At 40.7% G+C, this 23589-nt stretch overlaps 2 protein-coding genes across 5 annotated transcripts in view; one reads left to right on the top strand and one right to left on the bottom strand.

Moving 5' to 3' along the window:
• Positions 1-12015, top strand: part of LOC138971418 (histone-lysine N-methyltransferase Suv4-20-like) — a 36645-nt gene extending 24630 nt beyond the window's left edge. For 2 of the 4 annotated variants that reach the window (XM_070344144.1, XM_070344145.1), the window contains 3 exons: positions 302-447; positions 1066-1187; positions 1462-3800. In XM_070344144.1, the coding sequence (XP_070200245.1) occupies positions 302-447; positions 1066-1187; positions 1462-2933 (1740 nt within the window). In that variant the 3' untranslated portion in view covers positions 2934-3800. Of the gene's footprint in view, positions 1-301; positions 448-1065; positions 1188-1461; positions 3801-5729 lie in introns of those variants that run through there. The other 2 variants (XM_070344147.1, XM_070344146.1) reach the window with 2 other exon arrangements.
• A 1630-nt stretch (positions 12016-13645) lies between these two features.
• LOC138971419 (large ribosomal subunit protein eL32-like) lies at positions 13646-19139 on the bottom strand. Its single transcript, XM_070344149.1, has 4 exons — positions 19083-19139; positions 18476-18577; positions 17241-17393; positions 13646-13846 (listed from the first exon to the last, which is right to left on the bottom strand). The coding sequence occupies exons 2-4, from the start codon at positions 18566-18568 to the stop codon at positions 13688-13690; spliced, it is 405 nt and encodes a 134-aa protein (XP_070200250.1). The 5' UTR covers positions 18569-18577; positions 19083-19139; the 3' UTR covers positions 13646-13687.
• Between the last annotated feature and the right edge of the window lie 4450 nt (positions 19140-23589).

The raw sequence follows: 23589 nt of genomic DNA, 5'->3' as shown, positions 1-23589 counted from the left end.
AAGTGCAGTGCTCTACGCCTGGCTGACTAATTGAAGTAGTGATAGTGGACACACTCCTCTCTTGTTTGCAGTGGCGATACTGATAGTGAATGCACTCATCTATTTAATTTTCTGCAGCGGTGATAATGAATACACCGTGTTTTAATTGCAGTGGCGATACTGATAGTGAACGCACTCATCTTTGTTCTGCAGTTGTGATAATGAATACACTGTCTTTTATTAATTGCAGTGGCGATTCTGATACTGAATGCACTCATCTATTTTCTGTGGTGATAATGTATGCACTGTGTTATAATTGCAGTTTCATGCCACTGCCTGCACAGCTGCGGCCCGTCTGCAAGTGATACGGAACATTGCTGCAGGAGACGAGATTGTCTTGAGTTATGGTGATGGCTTCTTCACCGATGAATATGGCAATTCTTCGTGCGAGTGCAATACATGCGAAGAGTGAGTCATAGCAATTTCTTATGTGAAATCTTTTTCTTCTATCGCTTGAATATCATGGCAAATTTATTTCATCTGCTTTGCACTGAATAGACAAATTCCGAAATTAACTCCGTCGGGTTTGTATGTGTTGTGGCAGAATGTCCTTTCGACACACCCCTCGCTGGTGATTGGCCCCTCCAATGTTTGGCAGGGGTTTTGCAAGAAAAGGTCACTCTTCAACAGCCCATACAAAGCCAACAGCTATTTTCAAACTTCGTCTATTGCAAAGGTTTGGTAAATATGGTTGCTTCTTTCCGACTTCAGAAAGGTTTTGAGCAATGTCAGCAGAAAAGATTTGCAGTTACTGTGGTACATGTACTTTCAATGAAAGGACTCCTTTGGGATCATTCAAAGGTGTCCCTACATTGGAGGTGGCTTGTCAAGACAAGTATATTTTGATTATATGAATAGACATGGAATCAACATAAGAGTGTCCCTTCTTGAGATGTGTCCTCTTGTTGGAGGGGCCTCACATCGCAGTTATCACCGAGTTGTTTTTAGTGTGAGCTGTGTGTGAACTAGAACTCAATAGTATCTGTTCTCAGGGCTGTCTCTAAATCAGTAAGTATTTGATTCCAGGCTGCGGCGGGGAGCGTTCAGGCCGAAAGAAAACGCGATTGTTGAGGAACCCAGAGAACGTCTGCGCCAGGTTCCGTCTCGCATGAGCACTAGGGCTGAACAAAACATGCAGCATGCACGAGGTGGGTTATTTTGGAGCTTTCAGTCAAAATTCTGTGGGTGTTGTTTTTTTCATCAAGATTTTTTCAAACTATCTAATTTCTCTTGTAAATGTCACAAAATTCTGTGTTTTTTGTTTGTGTGTGTTTTTTCTCTCTCATCATGCTAGCAGGGTTGGTTAGGTTCTATGTTTTGTGTCTACAATGTTGTTTCAGTTTGTTAATGTTGATAAGGACTGAAAAGGTAAGTTCCAATGTTGACAATCTGTCTGTTTATTAGTCCTTTTTTTCATTTCAGAAAACTGGACGAGCCGAGCACGCAGGTTGGAGGCTAGTGCTGCCCTTCTTAAAAGCGATGATTTGAGAAAGCTCAAAGTGACACGATACGATGCAGAGCTCATGATTGAAAGCAACCACTTCCTGTCAGATGTAGGACCCAGAAAAGTTGCTCAGCAGGCCACACCCCTCGGTTCTGTTTCCAGAAGTCGACACAACAGCGGGCTTTCCAGGGCTTCCTCAGAGCAGAGCGGTGTGTGCACAGACTTATCATCAAGCAACAACTCCGCTTCAAACCTCAGTGCCTCAACTGCTAGTGCTGACGCTGCCTGTAGCTTGTCCAACCCTTGTACCCCAAGGCCGCGAGTCAAACGCTCCTTGTCGTTAGCTCGAAAATCGGGCTCAAAGCGGGCCAGGGTCGGCAGTTTATTGGACACTGGGGATGAAAACCAGCCCATCCTGACTGCAGAAATCCTACCAGAGTCTGAAAGGGAAGGAAATCGAGCGAGTTTATGGCCAGGTAAGATGTTGAACGGTCCCGGCTTTGACCTAGACACGGGTAGCACCACTGTCAAAGGCATTCCTCTCTCTTCTCGTAAAAATTCCGTCCACGCCCAGTCTCTGGGTCCACACTCGCAGCCAGCCAATGGGCTCTTGTCTAGTCACATGACCAAAATAAAGGCGGTAAAAGGTGAGGGGATCAGACAGAGTCCCAGGCTGCGACCGCGGCAGGCGTCTGCCTCATTCTCCGGTGATTATGTGGACAGTTCCGATGTTCCTGTTGGAGGCTGTGTAGTGAATGGGGCAGCAGAGTCGGAGGAGCCCACATTGGAGGACGAAGAGGACAATGATGACAGCGGTCTAGGGGAGATGACGGTGGACCCGTTTGACAAGTCGCTGGACTCAAACCATAACTTCCACGACCCTCCGGTTCTGGAACCTCAGGTGCCCTTTGTGCCCTATGCCAACACCCACACATCTTTCAGCTCTCTCGCACAAGCAGAAGAGGATTCGGACCAAGACCTTAACAAATCATCCTCCTCTTCGGTTCCACAGTTATCATTGTGTGGATCGGTAGCCTCCTTGCTTAATGCTCAGTCGCCAAGTCAAGACATTCCTCACGCTGAATCGTGGCAAAAAAGACAACGCAAGCCAACGATGAAGTTGCGAATAAAACTAGAACATCCAAACCAGCATAAACTGCATGACTTCAACCGGCAGCTAGAAAGGGAGGGAAAATCTCAGTTTGTACAAATTGAACCAAAAGAAACACGCGCGGTTAGACTAACTAGTCAAACGTCGGTAGAGTCGACTCGATCAGGTGCTGGAGGGACTGGGTTGGATGCCGACATAATGAAGACCTTTCTTCAGCCACTCGGGGTAATGACAGAGCCTGTTAGTGTTCAGCCACCTGTGAGACTACGGTTACGGAGTGACAAGTCTGGCACTGTGTTTCAGTGTCTGTCTCCAAAACCAGCTGCGTGTATATCTTAAACACTGTGGGGTACCTCTAGGTCTTGGTTTGGACAGTGTCTGATCAGTTCTATTCATTCACTTAAAACGTAAGGGGGAAGACCGTTGATACTCTTTGCCTTTGCTAGAAGAGCACAAATGATTTTGGTATACCGTAATACCTGTAAACCTGCAAAATATCCAGCAAGAACAAATAATGGCATTTTTGTTTGTTTGTCTGTCTGCTACTTTGTTGTGGTTTTGATGGTTTATGAAGGTGTGATGTTCAGATTCTAATCTTGACTTTGGAATGAAACATTTTTTCATCTGTTAACATCTTAAAATGTTGTTTCATCATGTGGCGTTTTTGAAGCATAGCACGTACAAGGTTTCATAGAATGTCATTCCAGAGAGATAGAGAGAGAAATAGTGTATCTGTGTCATCAGAGTTATAAAATGAATCCAGTGACAGGATGTGGTTTATGTAGTGTCTGTGAACATTCGTAATCACTTTGTGTTTGTGGGAGATGAGAGGGGAACACTGACAACGTTTCGAGAAATCAATTGAATTATGAGCGTTTTACAAGGATTGTGCAGTCTGAATTTGAATAGTAATAATAATAGTAATGATGATTATAATAACATCAATTAAGAACTTTTCTATAGAGCGAGTCCAATCAATTGGCTCCAGGCGCTTTACAAATTAATTCCAAAACAACCCAGAACAAATTAAACGAGCATACTAAGCATATATGTATACAAATAACTGAGATAAAACAACAACAACCAAAGTAATAAACAAACTGGGCTTTACAAGGCAAAACATAGTTACACACACACACACACACACACAGTCATACCATTGACAGAGAGAACATACTGTACATACGGGGAAGAGAGTTTCAAAGCAGAAATGTGACCCTCCACCACGAAATGAGTCGCATGTCACCTCGCGCGGTTCTGCGCTAGGCTTAACATAAGTCCGGGGAGTGTCTGATAACAGTTTAAGGGTCACCTTAGTCACAGGCTTATAACTCAAACAGTTTTCGCTCTTTTCTAAAACGGGTTTCACCACTGGAAAGAGCATAAAAAAAACCTTTAGGAAAATGTAAAAATATGAAAATCATGCAAAGGTGACATGCGACTCATTTCGTGGTGGAGGGTCACAAATAGTGTGGGGAGTCTAGAGGTGGCTAAGTAAAGGCTTTACAAAACAGGTATGTTTTGAGTTGTGGTTTTAAGGAAGGAAAGGCTACTGGAATCACGGATAGAATTAGGAACTGATGTGTTGAAAAAAACAAACCGGTTTTGGGGTAGTGATTATGCCATGCAGGATAATGGATATAGAGTCGTACTTCTTCTTCTTCTTCTTCGTTCATCGGCTTAGACTCACACGTTCCCTCATGTTTTTAGCACGAGTGGAGTTTTACGTGTATGACCGTTTTTACCCCGCCATTCAGGCAGCATATGCCGATTTCGGGGGAGGCATGCTGGGTATTTTCGTGTTTCTATAACCCACTGAACTCGGACATGGATTACAGGATCTTTTCCGTGCGCACTTGGTCTTGTGCTTGCGTGTACACACAAAGGGGGTTAAGTCACTGGCAGGTCTGCACATAAGTTGACCTGGGAGACTGCAGACCTGTTTACCCTTACTATTTTGGAGTAATTTATTACTATTTTTTGGGAAAAATACTCCTTTTGAGTCCAGACTACGATTTTCAAATGTGCTTCTAATTAGGTTTGTGTTGCTAATGTTGGCGTTTGTAACCACTGGGTTACTATTTTGGTCATCAGTTTACTATTTTTTTACTTGACCATTACTCTTGCAGGGGCGGATCAGTTCATTTTATGGGGGGGGGGTTTCCCAAAGTATATTGTGAAGATATGGGTGTGAAGGCGCAAAGCACCTTGCTTGCTAGGGGGGTCCGGGGGCATGCCCCCCCGGAAAATTTTGAAAAAAAGAATGCAAAATGGTGCAATCTGGAGCATTCTGAGGATGATCATTACCAGTTAGATTTTGTCACTGATTAATACCCAAAAAATTGAAACTCAACCCAAAAAAACCACACAAAAATATGTTTATTTTTTGGCTGGGGGGGGGGGGGGGGTTCCGGAAACCCCAGAAACCACCCCCCCCCCCCCCCCCCCCTCGTCCGCCCCTGCTCTTGTCAAGTGTTGGGGGTAAACAGGTCTGCTATTGATGGTGTTATAGGGATCTATGTGTACAGACGCGAGACTAGACATACGTGTTTTTCTATTGGCCATGTGGGCCAGTGTTATTTGGTGTGTGTGAGTGACTATTTGCCAAAGAGGAAATGTTTCTGATAATCATGATACATACATGTACGTGTTGTGTCAAGCCAAAGTGATACGGATCTGTTCGGAGAGAAAGCTGTGCGTTCATAATCATAATCAAACACTATGCATGTTCCTGGACATTACTGACACTCTCTCCAATGTTTTGTTGTGGATGTCTTATACTGGTGACAGTAAATGTTCTTCAAATGCCTTCAGTGTAAATGTTAGGTGAGTGCACATGTGCCTGTTTGAATGAATGTAGCCGTTTGATACGTGGAGTTTCTGCTCTGGATTTTTTTTATTAATTTTTAAACAAAAGACAAAAGCATTTTGAAGCAAAAGGGGACAGGGGGATTTTGTATCTAGTTTTTCACCTCATGCTGGTGTAAACTTGTCGTTCTCACAAAAAGTTTTCATGATTTCAGTTACTGGTAGCAAGATGTACAACCACCTGTTTCTCAAACGTTAAATGATTTAGAATGTGAGATAGAATGAACGAGTCATCGTTTTTATTTTTGTTTTATTTGGTCATTGCAGGGTTTTGACATCATATCATAGATGTCTAGAAATGGTACAGAATTTTATTTGGAACTTGTTGCTATACATTTTTTCTTTATGCGTTGCCTTTTTTGTGTCGTTTTTTTTTTGTTGGGCTCACGTAAGTGTAGCCTATGCGATGCTAACTTTTTTCTGTCTGTGCGTGCGTGCGTATGTATGTATGTCTGTGGTAGAAACTAACATTTGACTGAACACCGAAATACTAATTTTACCTGGTTATTATTCAAGCAACAGCTTCAAAGTATTGAAGCAATGATCAACATTTCGTCGGCACGTATGTAGTTAAAGCGTGTATCCAAAGAAAACGGGTGGTGGGGGATTTTGGGGGGGTAAAAACAGCTGACTCATTTGTGTCGTGTGTGGTATGTAGACCAGGTCAGGGGTCAAGGTTAGGTCAGATCGCGTGAAGGATTGTGGTATAGATACAGTTATCACCAAGCTGCAGTTCGCCGATTCGGAGAACACGACTCATGATTTCACATTGTTCGGTTTCGTAGCTCCAGAAAAATAGATAAAGAAGATACCAAAGGAGATTTCCTACAGGTTAATCTGCACAGCGTGTTTCCAGTGTCTGCGCGAGGAAGCGCTGTCGAAAGCGCAGTGTCGATCTGGCCATCTGGCTGTCGTGTCCCCGTAAGTAGGCTACAGACAGACAGATCTAGATCTAGTCTCTTGCACCGTGTCACCTATGCTTACTATGTGTGTGTATCATGTAGTCTATGTGTGACGGAGTGATTGAGTTTGTGTTACTGTTTGTCGATTTCTTACGTGAGCCTTGAAGGCTTCGCCTCTTGTTTTCTTTTGATGTTTCAGTTCTTTGTTTTTACTTCCAGAATCAGTGAGGAATAGAAGGAGGTTAGATAAATTTCCTAGGCCTGATGTATCTGCTTCTGGTAGTGGCATTTGCTCTCATGCAGAGAGTTGCGTGTAACGCAAATTCACCAGTCAGCTGAACAAAACACTAAATACACGAACACAGTACATGGGTGGGATTCTTCGGGTATATGCCGGATTCGTAATGTCTGTGGTGACGTTTTTTTGGTTGTTAATTATACAAATCCTTCAGCGTCTGGGGCCCCCAGGCGCCCCCCCCCCTCCCTTAGAATTCTTCAGGATACCTGACATTTTTCAGTCCCACCCATGACAGTATTATCTCGAGGACTTGTGTAGACAATAACAAAACTGCCCGTCAGATTTAGATTTTGTTTCCAATATTCATTATTTTAACCACAACATACATGGCTTTACTGTGTTTGTGTGCTGCAAGCACAACAGAAAGACAGGATGTGCAATATTAAGCACACATGCACAGTATTGTGGGCTTTGTGTAAATCAGTAAATGTGATCAAAAAAACAACAACAGACAGTCATAAAAAAAAATCCAAAAACAAAGAAACTGCCAACGTTCCAAAATTCAGAATCGAAAAACAAGAAAGGTAATTTGTTGGAACGTTTGTTATTGACAAAACAATACTTTACAATCACGTTACCGTATTGTTTTGTCAATAACAAATGTTCCAACAAATTACCTTTCTTGGTTTTTTTATCACACAGTCATGTTCAAAATGTTCTCTGCTAAACACACTGTGTACATTTTGGTTCCTCTATGTACTACATAATTATGGAACTAATACCATAACATTTTAGCACCTAAAAGTTCCCTGAAAGTCCAATTCTGTCATATTATGATACTTGTCAAGATTGTACGTCTTTTTGAAGGACACAACATTTCTAGGTAGACAGCTGATCAAGTTCTTTGTTTACTTTTCCATGTTGTGTTAATACTTTTATTTTTGCTGTTCCATTTGCTGTGTTGAGTTTTGTTTTAGTTGCTCAGTTTTCTTCTTCAATGGATCAAAGTTTTGTTTGAACTCTTTAAGGCTATTCAGCTGTTGTTGTTTGAGCCCTGTAATTAAGCAATCTTGAAAAGAGTTCCTTAATTTGAACATGGTTTAGTCTGTACATGTAATGATATTTTTGATGAGAACAAATTGTCGTGGAATCACAGTTGTATGGTTAAAAAGAACATTTTATGTAGTACATTTTGTCTAATACACTTTCAAAGGTTTGAATCTCATTAGTCAAAATCCAGATGTGCTGAAAGGTTGTAAACAGGACATGTGTTCATCTTCACTCAAGGGATTCATTTAACCACTACATGTTTCAGGATTGTGTTACCTATACCCTAAGGTAAGTGATAGGATTAATGCACGCAGTGGAACTACATTCATAGGTTACCCAGATGTTTTTCAGGTCGGACAATACTTGAGGTCAGAAGGGCAGATGCAGCTATCAAAGATGATGCAGGATGGGTGAGATTATTTCAAGTAAAAAACACCTGCAAAGGAACGTTAAAGGGCTCGGAAGACAAAAAATGATTTCAAAAATGAATTTCACAGTAGACATATTCGGATGCTAAAGTAATGAAATGAAAAAACAATTTTGAATTATTTTTATCAATCACTCAATATGATGCTTATATCGCGCGTATTCCGTGGGTACAGTTCTAAGCGCAGGGATTTATTTTTTTTATTTTATGCAATTTATATTGCGCACATATTCAAGGCGCAGGGATTTATTTATAACATATTATTTTTATTGGCTCACTCTCCTGAAAGTGAAATCGCTAGAGAGCACTGAATCTGCATTACAAATCTATATGTTATTGTTATCTCACTGTATGATTAACAAACATGCAGATACAGCTGCAAAGTGTTTTAAACTTCTCAAAATACATGTACATGAAACAGCCATTCAAATTGTCATTTTCAACATAAATTTAAAGGCTGACATAGTCCTATTTAATTAGTTTAATTACTTCCAGGGCTTTTCCCATCGTTGCGGGGATGTATAAATTAAGCTTCCTGCAAAGTTTTAGGTTTGAAGTCCTTACCAATTACACGAAAAAAATTAAATCTTTATTGCATTGTTTAGCATCAGTTCTCCAGAACTTGGGCTATTTTTTTACCGTTGACGTCACTTTGTGACGTTTTGTAAACCAAAGATGGCGTTTGAGACTGTTCTGTTTACGTTCGACACCATCAACACCACTTTGCAATACTGAAATAATTTTTTCTGTGTTCGAAAGCTACAGCCAATCGTTATTATATCCCCTTAGGTACAGTTTTATAACATTATTGGCACATGTAAACAATATGAATTAATTAATGAACGCTACGAGTATGGCAGCCTTTAAGAATGGCTTCTTACTGTATAAGATGCAGCAATTTAAATGTTACGTACGAAGTACAGGTAAAGTGGGTAATTCAAAATTAAGCGTGTTTAAAGTTTGCGGAATAGAATTTTACAGAGATGGTTCTGCGAAGATCTTTGATTGTCATGTGCATAATACATGTAGCCTTTGAAAAGACTGAAGCAACTCAGAAGTGGCGAGAGAAAAAGTTGTAATTTTCACCATGTTCCTCATAAGTCCAGTTGAATACTTCGGTTGTTTCCTGGAATAGCTAGACATTAACTGTAAACTTGCAAAATGTTGATATACATGATCTTGTTTTCTTTCTGAGAATGATTTTGAGAACTTATAACACAGAAAAGAAACTGTATTGAATAAGTTGCTCTGCATTCTGCTTGACAGGAGTACCAAGGGCTTATGGGACCAAGAAAAAGTCTAAAGTGGTCAAGTTGTTGCTTTAGTATTACTGTAGTACATCATGTACTTACAGCACATCTTCATGAGACGGACAATCAAAATCTCTGATGTACACAAAAGATGCCGGTTATGGCCATGTACCTTGTGTGGAAATATAAATTGTCCTTTTTTGACTCGCATGCGAAGCAAAAGTGAGTCTATGTACTCACCCGATCCGTCCGTCCGTCCGGAAAACTTTAACGTTGGATTTTCTTGGACACAATTAAGTCTATCAACACCTGATGTGGCCTGATGGTGTATGGTTACAAGATCTCAAAAAACATGTGCGGCAACTTGACCTCACTTCAAGTTCAAGGTCACAGGGGCCGTAATTGTTGTCTTAAAAACGACCATTTTTCACATTTTCGCATTTTCTCTGAAGTTTTTGAGATTTAATACCTCACCTATATATTATATATAGGGCAAAGTAAGCCCCATCTTTTGATACCAGTTTGGTTTACCTTGCTTCAAGGTCAAGGTCACAGGAGCTCTTCAAAGTTGGATTGTATACATATTTTGAAGTGACCTTGACCCTGAACTATGGAAGATAACTGTTTCAAACTTAAAAATTATGTGGGGCACATGTTATGCTTTCATCATGAGACACATTTGGTCACATATGACCAAGGTCAAGGTCACTTTGACCCTTATGAAATGTGACCAAAATAAGGTAGTGAACCACTAAAAGTGACCATATCTCATGGTAGAAAGAGCCAATAAGCACCATTGTACTTCCTATGTCTTGAATTAACAGCTTTGTGTTGCATGACCTTGGATGACCTTGACCTTGGGTCAAGGTCACATGTATTTTGGTAGGAAAAATGTGTAAAGCAGTTCTTAGTGAGCGAGTTTTAGCGTCAACTAAGGTGACTTGAGTCGAACCGGAGGTCGCAAAAACTCGGTCCGGTACGACTGGAGTGACGTCACCGGTTAACCAACTTTCAACCTTGCTTCCTGCGTAGGGTCTCTCCAGTTCCAAGATGGCTGCCAAGGCGAGGTGAGAAACTTCTGCAAATATTTTTTGACAAAGTTACGGATTGTGAGAAGACATTTGTTGTAAATCACTTAGCCTTTCAAAAATTAAGGATACTGGGTTGGATACTGTCTTGGTTTTAATGCATTTTATTTTAGCAGTGATGTTTATTTTGGGAAGAAATGAGGTCAACAGGAGTTTGGGTGCGATTTCGGCTCAAATGTACTTTAGCGCCCTGAACTTTTACCCGGCTGTTTTGCGCTCGATTTTCACGCTCACTTCTTCATTGACGTTCGAATCGATAGTTCGATGTTTTGGCATTACATTCACATCAACAATAAAACAGTACTGCTTGTTCATCATCGTTGTCCATCAACTCTCCACAACAGTAAATCCATAACGCGCTTGTCGCCGTCTTGTTGCAAGGGACGCGACTGGACACAACCGAACAGCGTTTCCGCGAAGAAAAAAACCAGACATGCGCAGTGACCCTACCGTACCTCAACCCTGTTCCTCGCGAAAACTCGCTCAGTGTATGATGCCATTGCTAGGTTTAGTTATTTGACCTTGACCCTGAAGGTCAAGGTCATGTAAAGGTCAAGGATGTGAGTCGTATGGGCTTTGTCCTTGTTTTTTTTACACTGTAAAAGTGTAATTTAAAGAGAAAGACGCATCAGAAATCCTCTGGCAACTAACTAAGATTTCTGGTTCAAAATATCAAGACACCAACTTATTTTGAATCGGACACTAAGAATTAAAACTGTACATGTATGAAGTACAGAAGTAATCTAGATGTACTTTGGAGAAATTTGGGGGTTGAAATTTGTCTGAACAAGGGATTATTCAGAGAATCACACATCAGATAAATCCATGTTGTCTGTGTGGCCTTTGCCGAAATCCAGGGACTAAAAATGAAGTGTGAATGTGGTAGTCTTTCAAGGGCTGGACACACTGACAAATTGTAAATGTCATTTCCAATGCTATGCTTTGCTCTGTGCAGTGTTGAGTCTATTGACGGCACAGAACTCGAGGTGGGGTGTGCGATGACAGGGTAATGATAGCTCAGCCAAGACACTGTATTCCTGGTTATCTGTTGCAATTGTTTGTTTCTTAATAAAGACAGCACTAACTGTGCAAATGGCAATGTTATGAGGCAGCATTGTTTTCATGTTGTCAGATAGTTTATCATTGTTTTCATGTTGTCAGATAGTTTATTTTGATGATTTACTTTTCATTCTGTTGTTGGTCGTTTTAATTTTCAAATTCCTAGATAATGTTATTCATTTTTATTTTTGTTGACTCATTCATTTTGTTATTGATTCAGATGTTATCCACTTTATATTTTGTGCCAAGTTTAGGTGAATTGGGTGCTAGTTTCATCTCTCTCAAGTTTCATTGGTATTGCATTTGGCATTCCTGAACAAAGAACGCAAGATAGGCTATAGGCTATGCTGCATGAGTTTGACAAAGCAACAGAACAAGGTTTTGTTTTTTGTTCACAAGTGGAAAAGAAAAATGTTTATTTAGTTGTGTTGGTGCAAGCTTATACATTTTAGTCTATCTGACTGCATCCATTAAAATTTGTTTTATTCTTGTTGTATAAGACCTTTCTCAGGAATGTAAATAAACTTGTGATGAATTAACATTTGATTTGTTGTGTTCCTACTGCTTCCAAAATGAGCGAGAGTCAGGATGGTGTGACAGGCATGGGAATTGAAACTTACTAGGGGGGTTTCGGGAGCATGCTGAGCTCCAAGTTAGCCATTAAATTTAGTTTTCAGGACCATTTTTGCCTCCCCGATTTATTTTTTTGGCGGGCACTTCCTTTTTTGACAGAAAAAAAATTTCAGCGGACAATTCTCATGCCTGGTTACATGTGAAGCTTGCATGGGTCATCCCGACTGTGTAGTCCACTGCCTGATCCCCCCATCAGTTAACTGTTGAACTGAACATCAACGTGGTATGTCGGTTCCGTTTTTTAAGAAAGTGAATCTCGCACATGTGTGAAAAATTGAATGGCTGATGGGGAGGAAGTCGGCGTTGTGAAGTGAAAGATTTTGATGCGTCACTCCCTTGGAAAGTTCAGACTAAAACCAGCTATGCCTAATGATACACATTTAAAGCCAGAAGCTCTTTGTGAACAGGACTTGTCGTGCTACAAGGCATGTCTATGCCACAACAATGTGAAAGTTTATTTACAACTGTCAAAATATGCAACAACCATTGCCAGATGTGTGGGACCCCATGAGCAATTGACAAGACTTATTCTAACCCTTTGTTTTAAGAAAGAAAAAAAGAAACACTGTTCCTATGTTACCCTCTGGGTAAGGCTTAAAAAAGAAATAGGTGTGGTTACGGTAACCCGACCTACCCTATTTTTAGGGGCCGACCCTATAACTTTATTACATTTGTCAAAAAAAGAGAGAAAAAAAAAGAAAACGCGTGCAGAAAACGCAATGAAAGCGCCCGAGTCGCACACTTATTTCCCTGTCAAGTAGGTTTAATGTGTACACATTAGAAAAAAGTTTTTAAAAAAAAAGTGATTGCCTACCTTCCTACCTTATTTTTTTGGGCTATGTTACCGTAACCACACCTATTATTTTTTTTTTGCCTAATGTCTGCACAGGTGGGATAAGAACATTGACTGACCTGCCAACCCTTGTGAGACAAGTGTTTCAATCTACAATTTTGTTGGAATTTTCAGCGTAGCAAATGGTGTTTGAAGTGTACATGTAGCATTGTCTAAAATTAATTTGAACATCCTTATTTAAACGGATGTATGCTGTCTCGCGCAAGAATATAAATTATTTAGAAAGCAGAAATATAATTCCCATTAATGGTTGTCTGAAGTTCCGCATTTTAGTGTAAACAATGGTTTTATTCTGACCGCTTCATAGAGTGAGAAGCAGAAAATTAATGAGTTACAGGACTCACCAGAAAGAGAAAGCTGTTGCATTGTGAGTCTTTGTTTGAGCTTGCAATTTTATGCTTGGCGCAACAGCAGACATTTTACTTAAAACGTAGCAGGTTACTCTTGTAACAGTTGGCAGCCTTGCATTGACTATTGTCCTAATGTCAATAACAGTTCATGCCATATCAGAATTCAGTAGACAATCCAGATCACCCAACCATATTAAACAGAATAATGAATTTGTTAATGCTTGATAAAGGACTGAAGGGAATATATATGCATACTCAAAACTTGCTACAATAAATTTGGTTCACACACGAAAGTACTTGTACCCACACGCACAGTAACAGAAGCCGCAGATATTTCCACTTTTTTTTCCCTTTTATTTTACACATTCAAACAGTCTATTCATCCTCCTCAGATCGGAGGCGGGCGTTGGGGTTGGTCACTTTGATGGACAACTGTGCGGCACGCTCGATGATCGATTTTCTCTTGCGACTGGAAACGGAGTGAGCAATCTCAGCAGAGAAGCGGCGGTTCTGCATCAACAGCACTTCAAGCTCCTGTAACACAAGCAGTGAACAATGAAAACAAGTTTCAACAGACATGATACTTAGAGTAAGACTCATCTGATCACTCAGGCAAGTCGTAAACAAGTCGCGTAGGGCGAAATAACATTTAGTCAAGCTGTCGAACTCACAGAATGAAACTGAACGCACTGCTTTTTTCACCAAGACCACATACTCGTAGTTTCGTCAGTCCACCGCTCGTGGCAAAGACAGTGAAATCGACAAGCCATGCAGAATAGTGCGGTAGTGGTCGCGCTGAGCAGGATAACACGCTTTTCTGTATCTCTATTCTTTTTAGCTTGCTGAGTTTGTTTATAATCCAAACATATCATATCTATATGTTTTTGGAATCAGGGACCAACAAGGAATAAGATGAAATTGTTTTTAAATCAATTTTGGAAAATTAATTTTAATCATAATTTTTGAGTCACTTGAGAAAAAGTGACTATGTAATCGGTCAGTGTTAGTCTGTAGACACCACCTTAACGTTGGACTTTTCTCGGAAACTATCAAAGCGATCGGGCTCATATTTTGTTTAGTCGTGACCTCCAATGACCTCTACACTTTAACGATGGTTTCTTTGACCTTTTTCAAGGTCACAGGTCAGCGTCAAAGGAAAAATTAGACATTTTATATCTTTGACAAAGTATCTCGGAAACTATCAAAGCGATCGGGCTCATATTTTGTTTAGTCGTGACCTCCAATGACCTCTACACTTTAACGATGGTTTCGTTGACCTTTGACCTTTTTCAAGGTCACAGGTCAGCGTCAAAGGAAAAATTAGACATTTTATATCTTTGACAAAGTTCATCGGATGTGATTGAAACTTTGTAGGATTATTCTTTACATCAAAGTATTTACATCTGTAGCCTTTTACGAACGTCATCAGAAAAACAAGGGAGATAACTAGCCTTTTCTGTTCGGCAACACACAACTTAACGTTGGGCTTTTCTCGGAAACTATAAAAGTGACCGGGCTCAAATTTTATGTGAACGTGACTCATTGTGTTGTGAATAGCAATTTCTTCCTGTCCATCTGATGCCTCATATAATATTCAGAACTGCGAAAGTGACTCGATCGAGCGTTTGCTCTTCTTGTTTATTTTTAATTTTCAGAGCTTGTTTGTAATCCAAATATAACATATGTTTATGTTTTTGAAATCATAAAATGACGAAGAATAAGATGAAATTATTTTTGGATCGTTCAATAAAAAAAATTTAATTTCAGGTTTCCGATTTTTAATGACCAAACTTATTCATTAGTTTTTAAGCCACCAAGCTGAAATGCAATACCTTCTTCTGCGTTTGTGGGCTGAAACTCCCACGTACACTCGTGGGTTTTTTTTTTGCACGATTGGAATTTTACGTGTATGACCGTTTTTTACCCCGCCATTTAGGCAGCCATACGCCGTTTTCGGAGGAAGCATGCTGGGTATTTTCGTGTTTCTATAACCCACCGAACTCTGACATTGATTACAAGATTTTTTCGTGTGCACTTGGTCTTGTGCTTGCGTATACACACGGGGGTGTTCGGACACCGAGGAGAGTCTGCAAACAAAGTTGACTCTGAGAAATAAATCTCTCGCCGAACATGGGGACGAACTCATGCTGACAGCGGCCAACTGAATACAAATCCAGCGCGCTACCGACTGAGCCACATCCCCGCCAAATGCAATACCAAAGTCCGGCCTTCGTCCAAGATTGCTTTGCCAAAATTTCAATCAATTTGATTGAAAAATGAGGGTGTGACAGTGCCGCCTCAACTTTTACAAAAAGCCGGATATGACGTCATCAAAGGTATTTATCGACAAAATGAAAAAAACGTCCGGGGATATCATTCCCAGGAACTCTGTCAAATTTCATAAACATCGGTCAAGTAGTTTAGTCTGAATCGCTCTACACACACACACATACACCACGACCCTCGTCTCGATTCCCCCTCTATGTTAAAACTTTCAGTCAAAACTTGACTAAATGTATAAAAAACAGGCAACTCCATTTTTCAAATACAATATGGAGAGAAAGTTTTCAAAGTTGATTTTGTAAACAATTATCAACCAACGGCAGTCCACTCAAAATTTCGTCATATGAAAGCAAAAATAGTTGCTTCAATTACAGCATCAGGAGTACAAAACTATTTCAACCACAAACAAGGCAATTGGAACTGAACTCTGCGAAAGTGTTGAATCCAAATTTAGCACAATCTTCCTTCAACAGTTTCTACTGTTGACAGTGGCACATTTGTTCACACACACACGCATAATATGTATTAGTTTGTGTATCTCAAAAGATTTTGCAAGTCAAGCGTGGGAATGCGATGGTGGTGGTAACTAGTGTCTGCACCCTGTCTTTCTGTCTTCCTTGGCTTATCAGAACCTGGATCTTTAACCTTCACAGTCCGGATGTTGTGGGTCGTGTACGACTCATACTTTCCAAAGAAGGATGCAACGTAAAAAGTACGGATCGTACACGACCCATGCCATCCGAAAAGGGATAAACAATTTGCCGCCTCTTTACAAAGTATGGGTCGTACACGACCCACGCAATCCAAATAAGGATAAACAATGTAAAATTCCTTACGTAATTCCATATGGGTCATGCACGACCCACATCATCCGAACTGTGTAGTTCAAATTACGTCACCGTTTATTTGTTTGTTTACAAAGATAATCTTTAAAAAGTTGGGCAATGGGAAGGACGTATTGTGATTGGAGATTAGATGAAGTCTCAATTAAAACTTCCAAATAGTTTCAGACATAAAGACGGTTTTGTAAGGCTCTGGGTCGACCACGACCCATGGTGAAGGATAAGGGCACAAGCATCAGATCAAAAAACTGTTAAGTATGAGTCAGGGCCAACTTGTTACGAAGTTTGTGTTTTGTTCACTCAATTTCAATGTTCGAGGTGCGTCAACTTGATAAGCTGCCCTTATTCTTCCGTTCACTTTGTGTCAGTTTGCAAAGCAAAAACAAGTAGCCTTGACGTCTGTATGCTCAGTTTATTATAGAAAGGGAAGCAACCAGGTGAAGACGGGCATTGACAGAGACAATGATGAGCAACGCTTACTTGTAAGATGATGCACTTGTGGCTGTACCTAGTCTTTGTTAGTGCTACTTTCTTACTAGATTGAAAGGTAAAATATTGCCACCAGCAAAATTGGAACAGTGCGATACTTGTACATTTCTCATGGATTTCCAACACAATTTCACTACTGCTGGGTAAAAAACATACCACAAAAAACAATGACGAAAATTGAACAAAAATAGCGGTTCGACTTAAACAAGGGCAACATGCTCAAATTCAAAAACCACTTCTTTACTGCAGTCAGCGTCCAGACTACACCATGACTACACCTTGACACAAACAAGCAACAAGTTTCTCAAACTCACCTTGATATTCCTGACAACAAACTTCTTGAAGCCATCGGGGCACAGGTGACGTGTCTGCTTAGCACTTCCGTAACCAATGTTGGGCATCAAATACTGGCCCTTGAAGCGACGCCTCACACGGTTGTCGATACCCTTTGGTTTGCGCCAGCTTTGCTGTAAAACATAGACATTATATAATAAAAAAAAGCTTGCAACAAAAGGGTTTTCTAAATTCAACACCCCAGACAGTAATTTAGGCCCCCCCCAAACAAAAATGTATGTTGGTTTAGGGCAACGTGGCCAGTGCTTTTCTTCTTCCGCATTCTCAGTCTTTTCAATTCTCTTTCAAAAACAAGGTTGTGGCTCAATGACAAAGACAGCTAAGTACATTGTCTCTTGAATAAAGGTTTTTACCAATCCTCACAGGAACTGATTTTTTTGGTTTAAAGATTTCTTAAAGTCAGCAAACTTAAAGGGTGGTAAATATACATGTACTCGTCACAGACGAGTACAAACACAGGGCGCATCAAGATAATGATACAGCAGTATCAAGAACAAAGTCATTTCATCACAAATAACTGCAATAAGACTCCATGAGTGGAATGCGAGGTTCAAAGTTCGATGAGCAGTACTTTGGAGGGGAGGGGGGATAGCCAGTAGAGAGTTTGTGGAATAAAAAAAAAAGGCCCGCTGACGTCCTACCTATAGCCTAGCCACACATGTGTCTAAACCCTTAGGCTGGTTGTCGCGACATATGTCGCGCTACTTTACGTATACTGTCACCTGGTTGTCACGACATATGTCGCGCTACTGGCTCAGTCTGTTTGGTCGGTTCGGATTACCTCCCATGGATGCGAAAACGTATAAGACCGTGTTCCTTTTTTTTTCTCTCTGTTAATTCACCAGTGGCTATGGAACATTTGTTACAGAATTGTACCAGTGTAAGGGTTAAGTTGCACTGTGTACAGCCAGTGTTTCAGGGATGTGAATATGGGAGCTATAGCGGGCTGTATTCTGGGGGAAAAAGGGATCTTCATACTCAAGGCAATCCATACATCACATGATTATTGATACAAAAATATGCAACTCGCAAAATGTTTTTACTCAGGATCAGAATGAATCGTGAAATACAATTTGTATGAAAGAAAATGTTCTACAAGTATGCAAAGCAAAGAGCGAAAATGCACCTTCCAGATTCATACACTAGTAAGATAAGTTATAGACACCTGTCTAATGCTCACAAGTTACAATCTTACCTTGACTCGCAGATATCTGTCCGACTGATGACGGATGAATTTCTTCGTCCGTTTCTTGACGATGTTGGGTTTGACAAGTGGTCGAATAGCCATGTTTGCGATCTGAAAAAGACAATGTCATTGTTTCATACATTCGAAAATCAAACAAAAAAGTCAGCTGTCAGTGTCACACTATAAAGCCAACTCGTCAGTCATTCGACTCATATCAGACCTCACGGCTACAAACACAATTCAACCTAACCTATGAACAACCTAACCTATGAGTATGAACGTTGGCGGATTTGAAACCAGAAGTTCACGTGACTGTTTGCAAGTATGTGTGTGTATGTGTGCGCGTGTGTCTACCCTTGCGTCAATAACTTGCAATAACGTTCAAAACATTTCTGATAGCAGTTTCTTGAGCAGTACAGATCGGGAGAACACGCTTTGGATTATGTGGTTAGTGTGACTTTCGAGCTGAAAACTAACTGATCCAAGCAGTAAATACAATTCTTCTGTGAAATTCAGATAGTCAAATAAATCCTTTTAGTAATTTTACATTCAAACAGCATACTCTATGGTCTGATGTCCAAGATTAATTTGATATTTCACACAGATATTTACTCACTTTGGCTCACAACACAGTGTAAACCGGAAAAGGAAGTTTAGCGTGTTCAGTTAAGGGAGGCCACCCAAAGGAAATAAAGAAGAGGAGGTAACTTACTTTCGTTTCTGCAGTAAAGCAGCGGCTGCAGCGAAAAGTTATAAATATATGTATACTTCTATGGCCTTCGGTGTATAAAACATTGGCATGTTGTGAATGATTTAGGAGAGAAAAAAACACCCGATGTTTTAGTGGACCGTCACGCATCATAATCGGCGCCTTGAATCCCCTTGTGGCATAGTGAGACATGTGCGCGTTATCATGAATTCTCGTATTATTATTATTATTATTATTATTTCTTCGAGACTGACTGATCGCGATAGAGACAACATACTCTTGGTACTGATAGTGATCCGGCGTCACTGTCCCGCGTTTCAGTCAGTCAGTCTTGGCTATGGCCCGTAGGCTATGTCAGTGACAAGTCGTGTTCAACTGTGGTTCCGAAATGGGGGTCCTTAACGTCCTCACAGGAAATTTTCCTTTTAGGGACATGAGTTGGTGATACGCTAAAAACAACTGTGGTTCTGCTTTCAGTGCTAGCAGTCATTATTGTTACGATGGCAGGTGTTGTAGTTCTTTTATTTTTCAACAATGATGTAAGATCTATACAGTAGAACCTCTTAAGTCTAAAAAAAACCTGAGAAAATCGGGTCTTAAAAAGGACGTTTTAAAATTCGGGTAACTTTACAGATGTTATGAACAAACATTTTGAGAAAACAGGCTCTTGAAAAGGAGGAACCGGTATGAATAGTTGACATTTTTTTGCGGATTCTCTGTTCACTTTCAACCAGATACACACCGGTGACACTGTGACGGTTCCCCTACGCTTTGTGTTCGGTGCCCTGACCCTTTGTGTTCGGTTCCCACTCGGTTCCCACACGCCAAAATTCGCGGACAAAACATCCATTTATGGTAGTATTACGCAATGTTGCTCTCTGAGAATGGTCTTGTTAGATCTGTGAGTGTTTACACTACATGCCTAGGTGCTGTTGGATTGAAGGTTTTTGATATTTTAGCCGTTATTAGGTAGAATGCCTTCCACTTTACTGCAAAACTGCATAATTCGTAGCATCGGCAAGAAATATCCTACCAAAAAATGCCTGCTTGGAACTGTCCGTGGTCCAGCAAAAAGTTCAACATGTCTGTAGCAGACAGCCCAAGTTTCAAGATTGTAGGGCCATCCAAACAGCCGTAATAATAAAAACAACAAAAGTAGTCAGTGAAATTGGCTGTGTTCGGTCCCCCCACACTTTTGTGACGTAGGCGTGACGGTTCCCATAATTCATTGTGTCGGTCCCCACTTTCTGTGTCGGACCCCACTTTCGACCTAATTTCTCTGTGACGGACCCCACAACCAGCCTATTTTGTGTCGGTCCCCACACCTTCTTGGATTTATGACTTGCCGGTTACTTGTATCATTGTATTCATTGAATCTAATTGTCTCGGAGTTATTTTTCAGCAAAAACCGGCAAGGCAGCACCTTTTGTGATACCAAGTAAGTCAGATGACATCAGTATGTGTGTGTGTGTGTGTGTGTGTGTGTGAGAGAGAGAGAGAGAGAGAGAGAGAGAGAGAGAGAGAGAGGGAGAGAGAGAGAGAGAGAGAGAGAGAGAGAGAGAGAGAGAGAGAGAGTGAGAGAGAGAGAGAGAGAGAGAGAGAGAGAGAGAGAGAGAGAGATTGACACCTTTCCAGATCACTCCGGTTATGCGACACTACCGCGAGCGTCACTACCGCGTGTCACACTACCGCGAGTACGACACTACCGCGTGTAACACTACCGTGTCACACTACCGCGAGTACGACACTACCGCGAGTATAACACTGCCGCGTGTCACACTACCGCGCGTACCACAACCGCGAGTACCATAACCGTAGAGAGAACGCATGCAAACTTACTTCTTGTGAGTTTGTGTTCTAACTTTGATTGGAAGCAACCCATTCTATATGTATTCTGATAGTGTGTTCTGATCGTTTTGAGTTCTTGGTTAGCATGACAAACATTGAATTAGTGTTCAGAGAACAGACCAGGCCTTTTTGTTTTATATTTCAAGGAAACATTTCAACCTTTGCCTTCAGCCATGGAAGTCATAAAATGACACGCGGTAATGTTATACTCGCGGTAGTGTGACACGCGGTAGTGTTATACTCGCGGTAGTGTCGTACTCGCGGTAGTGTCGTACTCGCGGTAAGTTCTGTTTCCGTACCCGCGACAGCGGCAGCGACAAAAGAAAACGCGCGCAAACGCGTGACGTGTTTCCGTACTTGCGTTTTAAACATGCGGTAAAATCTGTAAACTCCCGCGTTGCCGCGCGACAACGCGAAAAAATCGCTCCAGGACCCTTTCAAAAAAATCGCGTCGCTTGCCGCTTGTCGCGCCGCTAACGCGTCGCGCGTGTGGAAACACTCCTGGGCTCGTATTCTTGAAAAAGCTGCAACTCATATACCGGCCTGTAAAACCACTTCCGCTCGATAAGTCCGCTAAGTGTTATTCATGAAACTCCGGGAAAGACTTACATGGGTGTCTCCGAGCTGAAAAGTTGGAGGACCCATCCCCCTCCTCTAAAACCGTCAATTTTGAATAAATCTTGTTAAAATATTGTTTGTAGATTTATGTCCCTCATGGACACACATTGGTGTCATTTAAGCACCAATGCATTGCGGACAAATACGAGATACCGCTCGCGAAAGATTTCAACCGATGCTCGATCATACCGGCTTGTGGTAAAAGCGTGCTAGCGTCTTCTTTAATGCATTTCAGTGTCCGATTATTTTCAACTGATTCCGTGGTCCAACGGTTCTCTCGTTCGCCTGATGCGTGATTGAGTCGAGTTCAAATCTCCATCTGCCCGTAATTTTTTTTTTATTCTTTGGCATTTGTCTATTTTCTTCATGTGCAAAAGAGTACGTTATAATAGCAAAATTGATTTAAAAAAAATGTTTTAGGCTGCAATGTGGTTTTTTTAAAATCTTTGGTTAAGATGATATTAGTTTATTGATAAAGTTTGTTAACTTAAACATGTAAACATTTGATTAAAAAAATTAAATAAATAACCATGAAGAAGGATGCTTCCCGCTTAAAAAAAACAAAGGTGTGAGAGAAAAAAAAACCCCTAAAATGCAGTAGCAGCCACCTGCATGCAACTGAGATTAAAACCAAAAAAATAAAAAATAAATAAAAAGGGTCTCCCTGTGTTTTTATTTCATTCAGTTTGTTTGGGTAGTTGCTATTGACTTTGAAACTGACACGCTGGCTAAAAAGCTGCAACATTGTGTCCTTCAAAGTCAAACTGTCGTTTAACTACCGCCCGGTATTTATTTTTACTGCCCAGTAATTATTTATTTTTCCCCGGTATTCATGTGTGTCTATCGGAAGGTCGGCAGCTACCAGTTGGTTATTTTTAGAATTGAAGATTCCCGATGCTTGCTCTTCTCTGCGCACGCGTTACCGGCGTTTTCGCCGGCGTGTCAGTTTCAAAGTCAGTAGCAACAACCCAAACAAACTGAATGAAATAAAAACACGGGGAAATTTTTTTTTTTTTTTTTTTATAAACCTCGGTTGCATGCAGGTGTACATGGCCTAGTACCTAGTAAACGCCCACCCCCCAGTTTCGACCAGTGGACTAGTAGACAAGGAAAATGAATAAAGATTATTCAGTCTGCTTTTATTGTTGTTTTTCAATTGTTTCCTTTCCTTAGACTTGCTTCGGGGATTGTACAGAAAAAGGTTTCTGAAGTGGCTAGAGAATCGCAATACATTTTTGACTGGGAGGAAAAAGAAGAAACGAAAGCTTCATCTTTGGTTTAAACATAAGTTTATTTCAACAAATGTTACAATCATGACATGTATACAAAAGACACAGGTAACAGCAACAAGCTAGAAGCTAATAGTGGTGTTCCTGCATGGATATTATAACGTAAGGCGGTAACGGCTGAACAATTTGTCTAAATAAACCAAATTGGAAATCCAAAGCATCATCATTATAATCATCCTCATCTCATTAATCATCCAAAATTATCATAACATAATAAACGTTGCATAATCATTATAAAGAAAGACAGTAAGAGGAAGGAAGGAGGGGAAGAAAAGGAATAAAAAGAAGAGGGATGGGTAGGAGTTGTGCAGAAATTAAAGTTGTTGTACGGTTTGTGGAGCATTGATTCTGGTTTGCCCAAAGCGGCCTGAACGTTCAATGAACGAGTGTACTCTTGACAAAATGTTCCTGTTCAAATCTAGAGAATACTGTCTGTCTCCATTTAGAAGGTGGGGGAGGTGAATACTGTGGTTAGGTATGTATGGTTTCTTGACGTGCTTCGCGATAATTTTGACAATCAAATAGGAAGTGTTTTACAGTTTCAGACGGAAGACCGCAGTCACAAGATGCATTTGTAGCAACGTGTCGTCTCACTAGATCGTTATTAAGATCACTTATATATAGCCTGAGCTTACAGTGAATTGTTTGTGACATGCAAT

This window comes from Littorina saxatilis, linkage group LG7 (genome assembly GCF_037325665.1).
Source record: "Littorina saxatilis isolate snail1 linkage group LG7, US_GU_Lsax_2.0, whole genome shotgun sequence".
Lineage (NCBI taxonomy): Eukaryota > Metazoa > Mollusca > Gastropoda > Littorinimorpha > Littorinidae > Littorina > Littorina saxatilis.
Note: the sequence above shows the minus strand (reverse complement) of the source record. Positions and strands in the feature narration are given on the sequence as shown.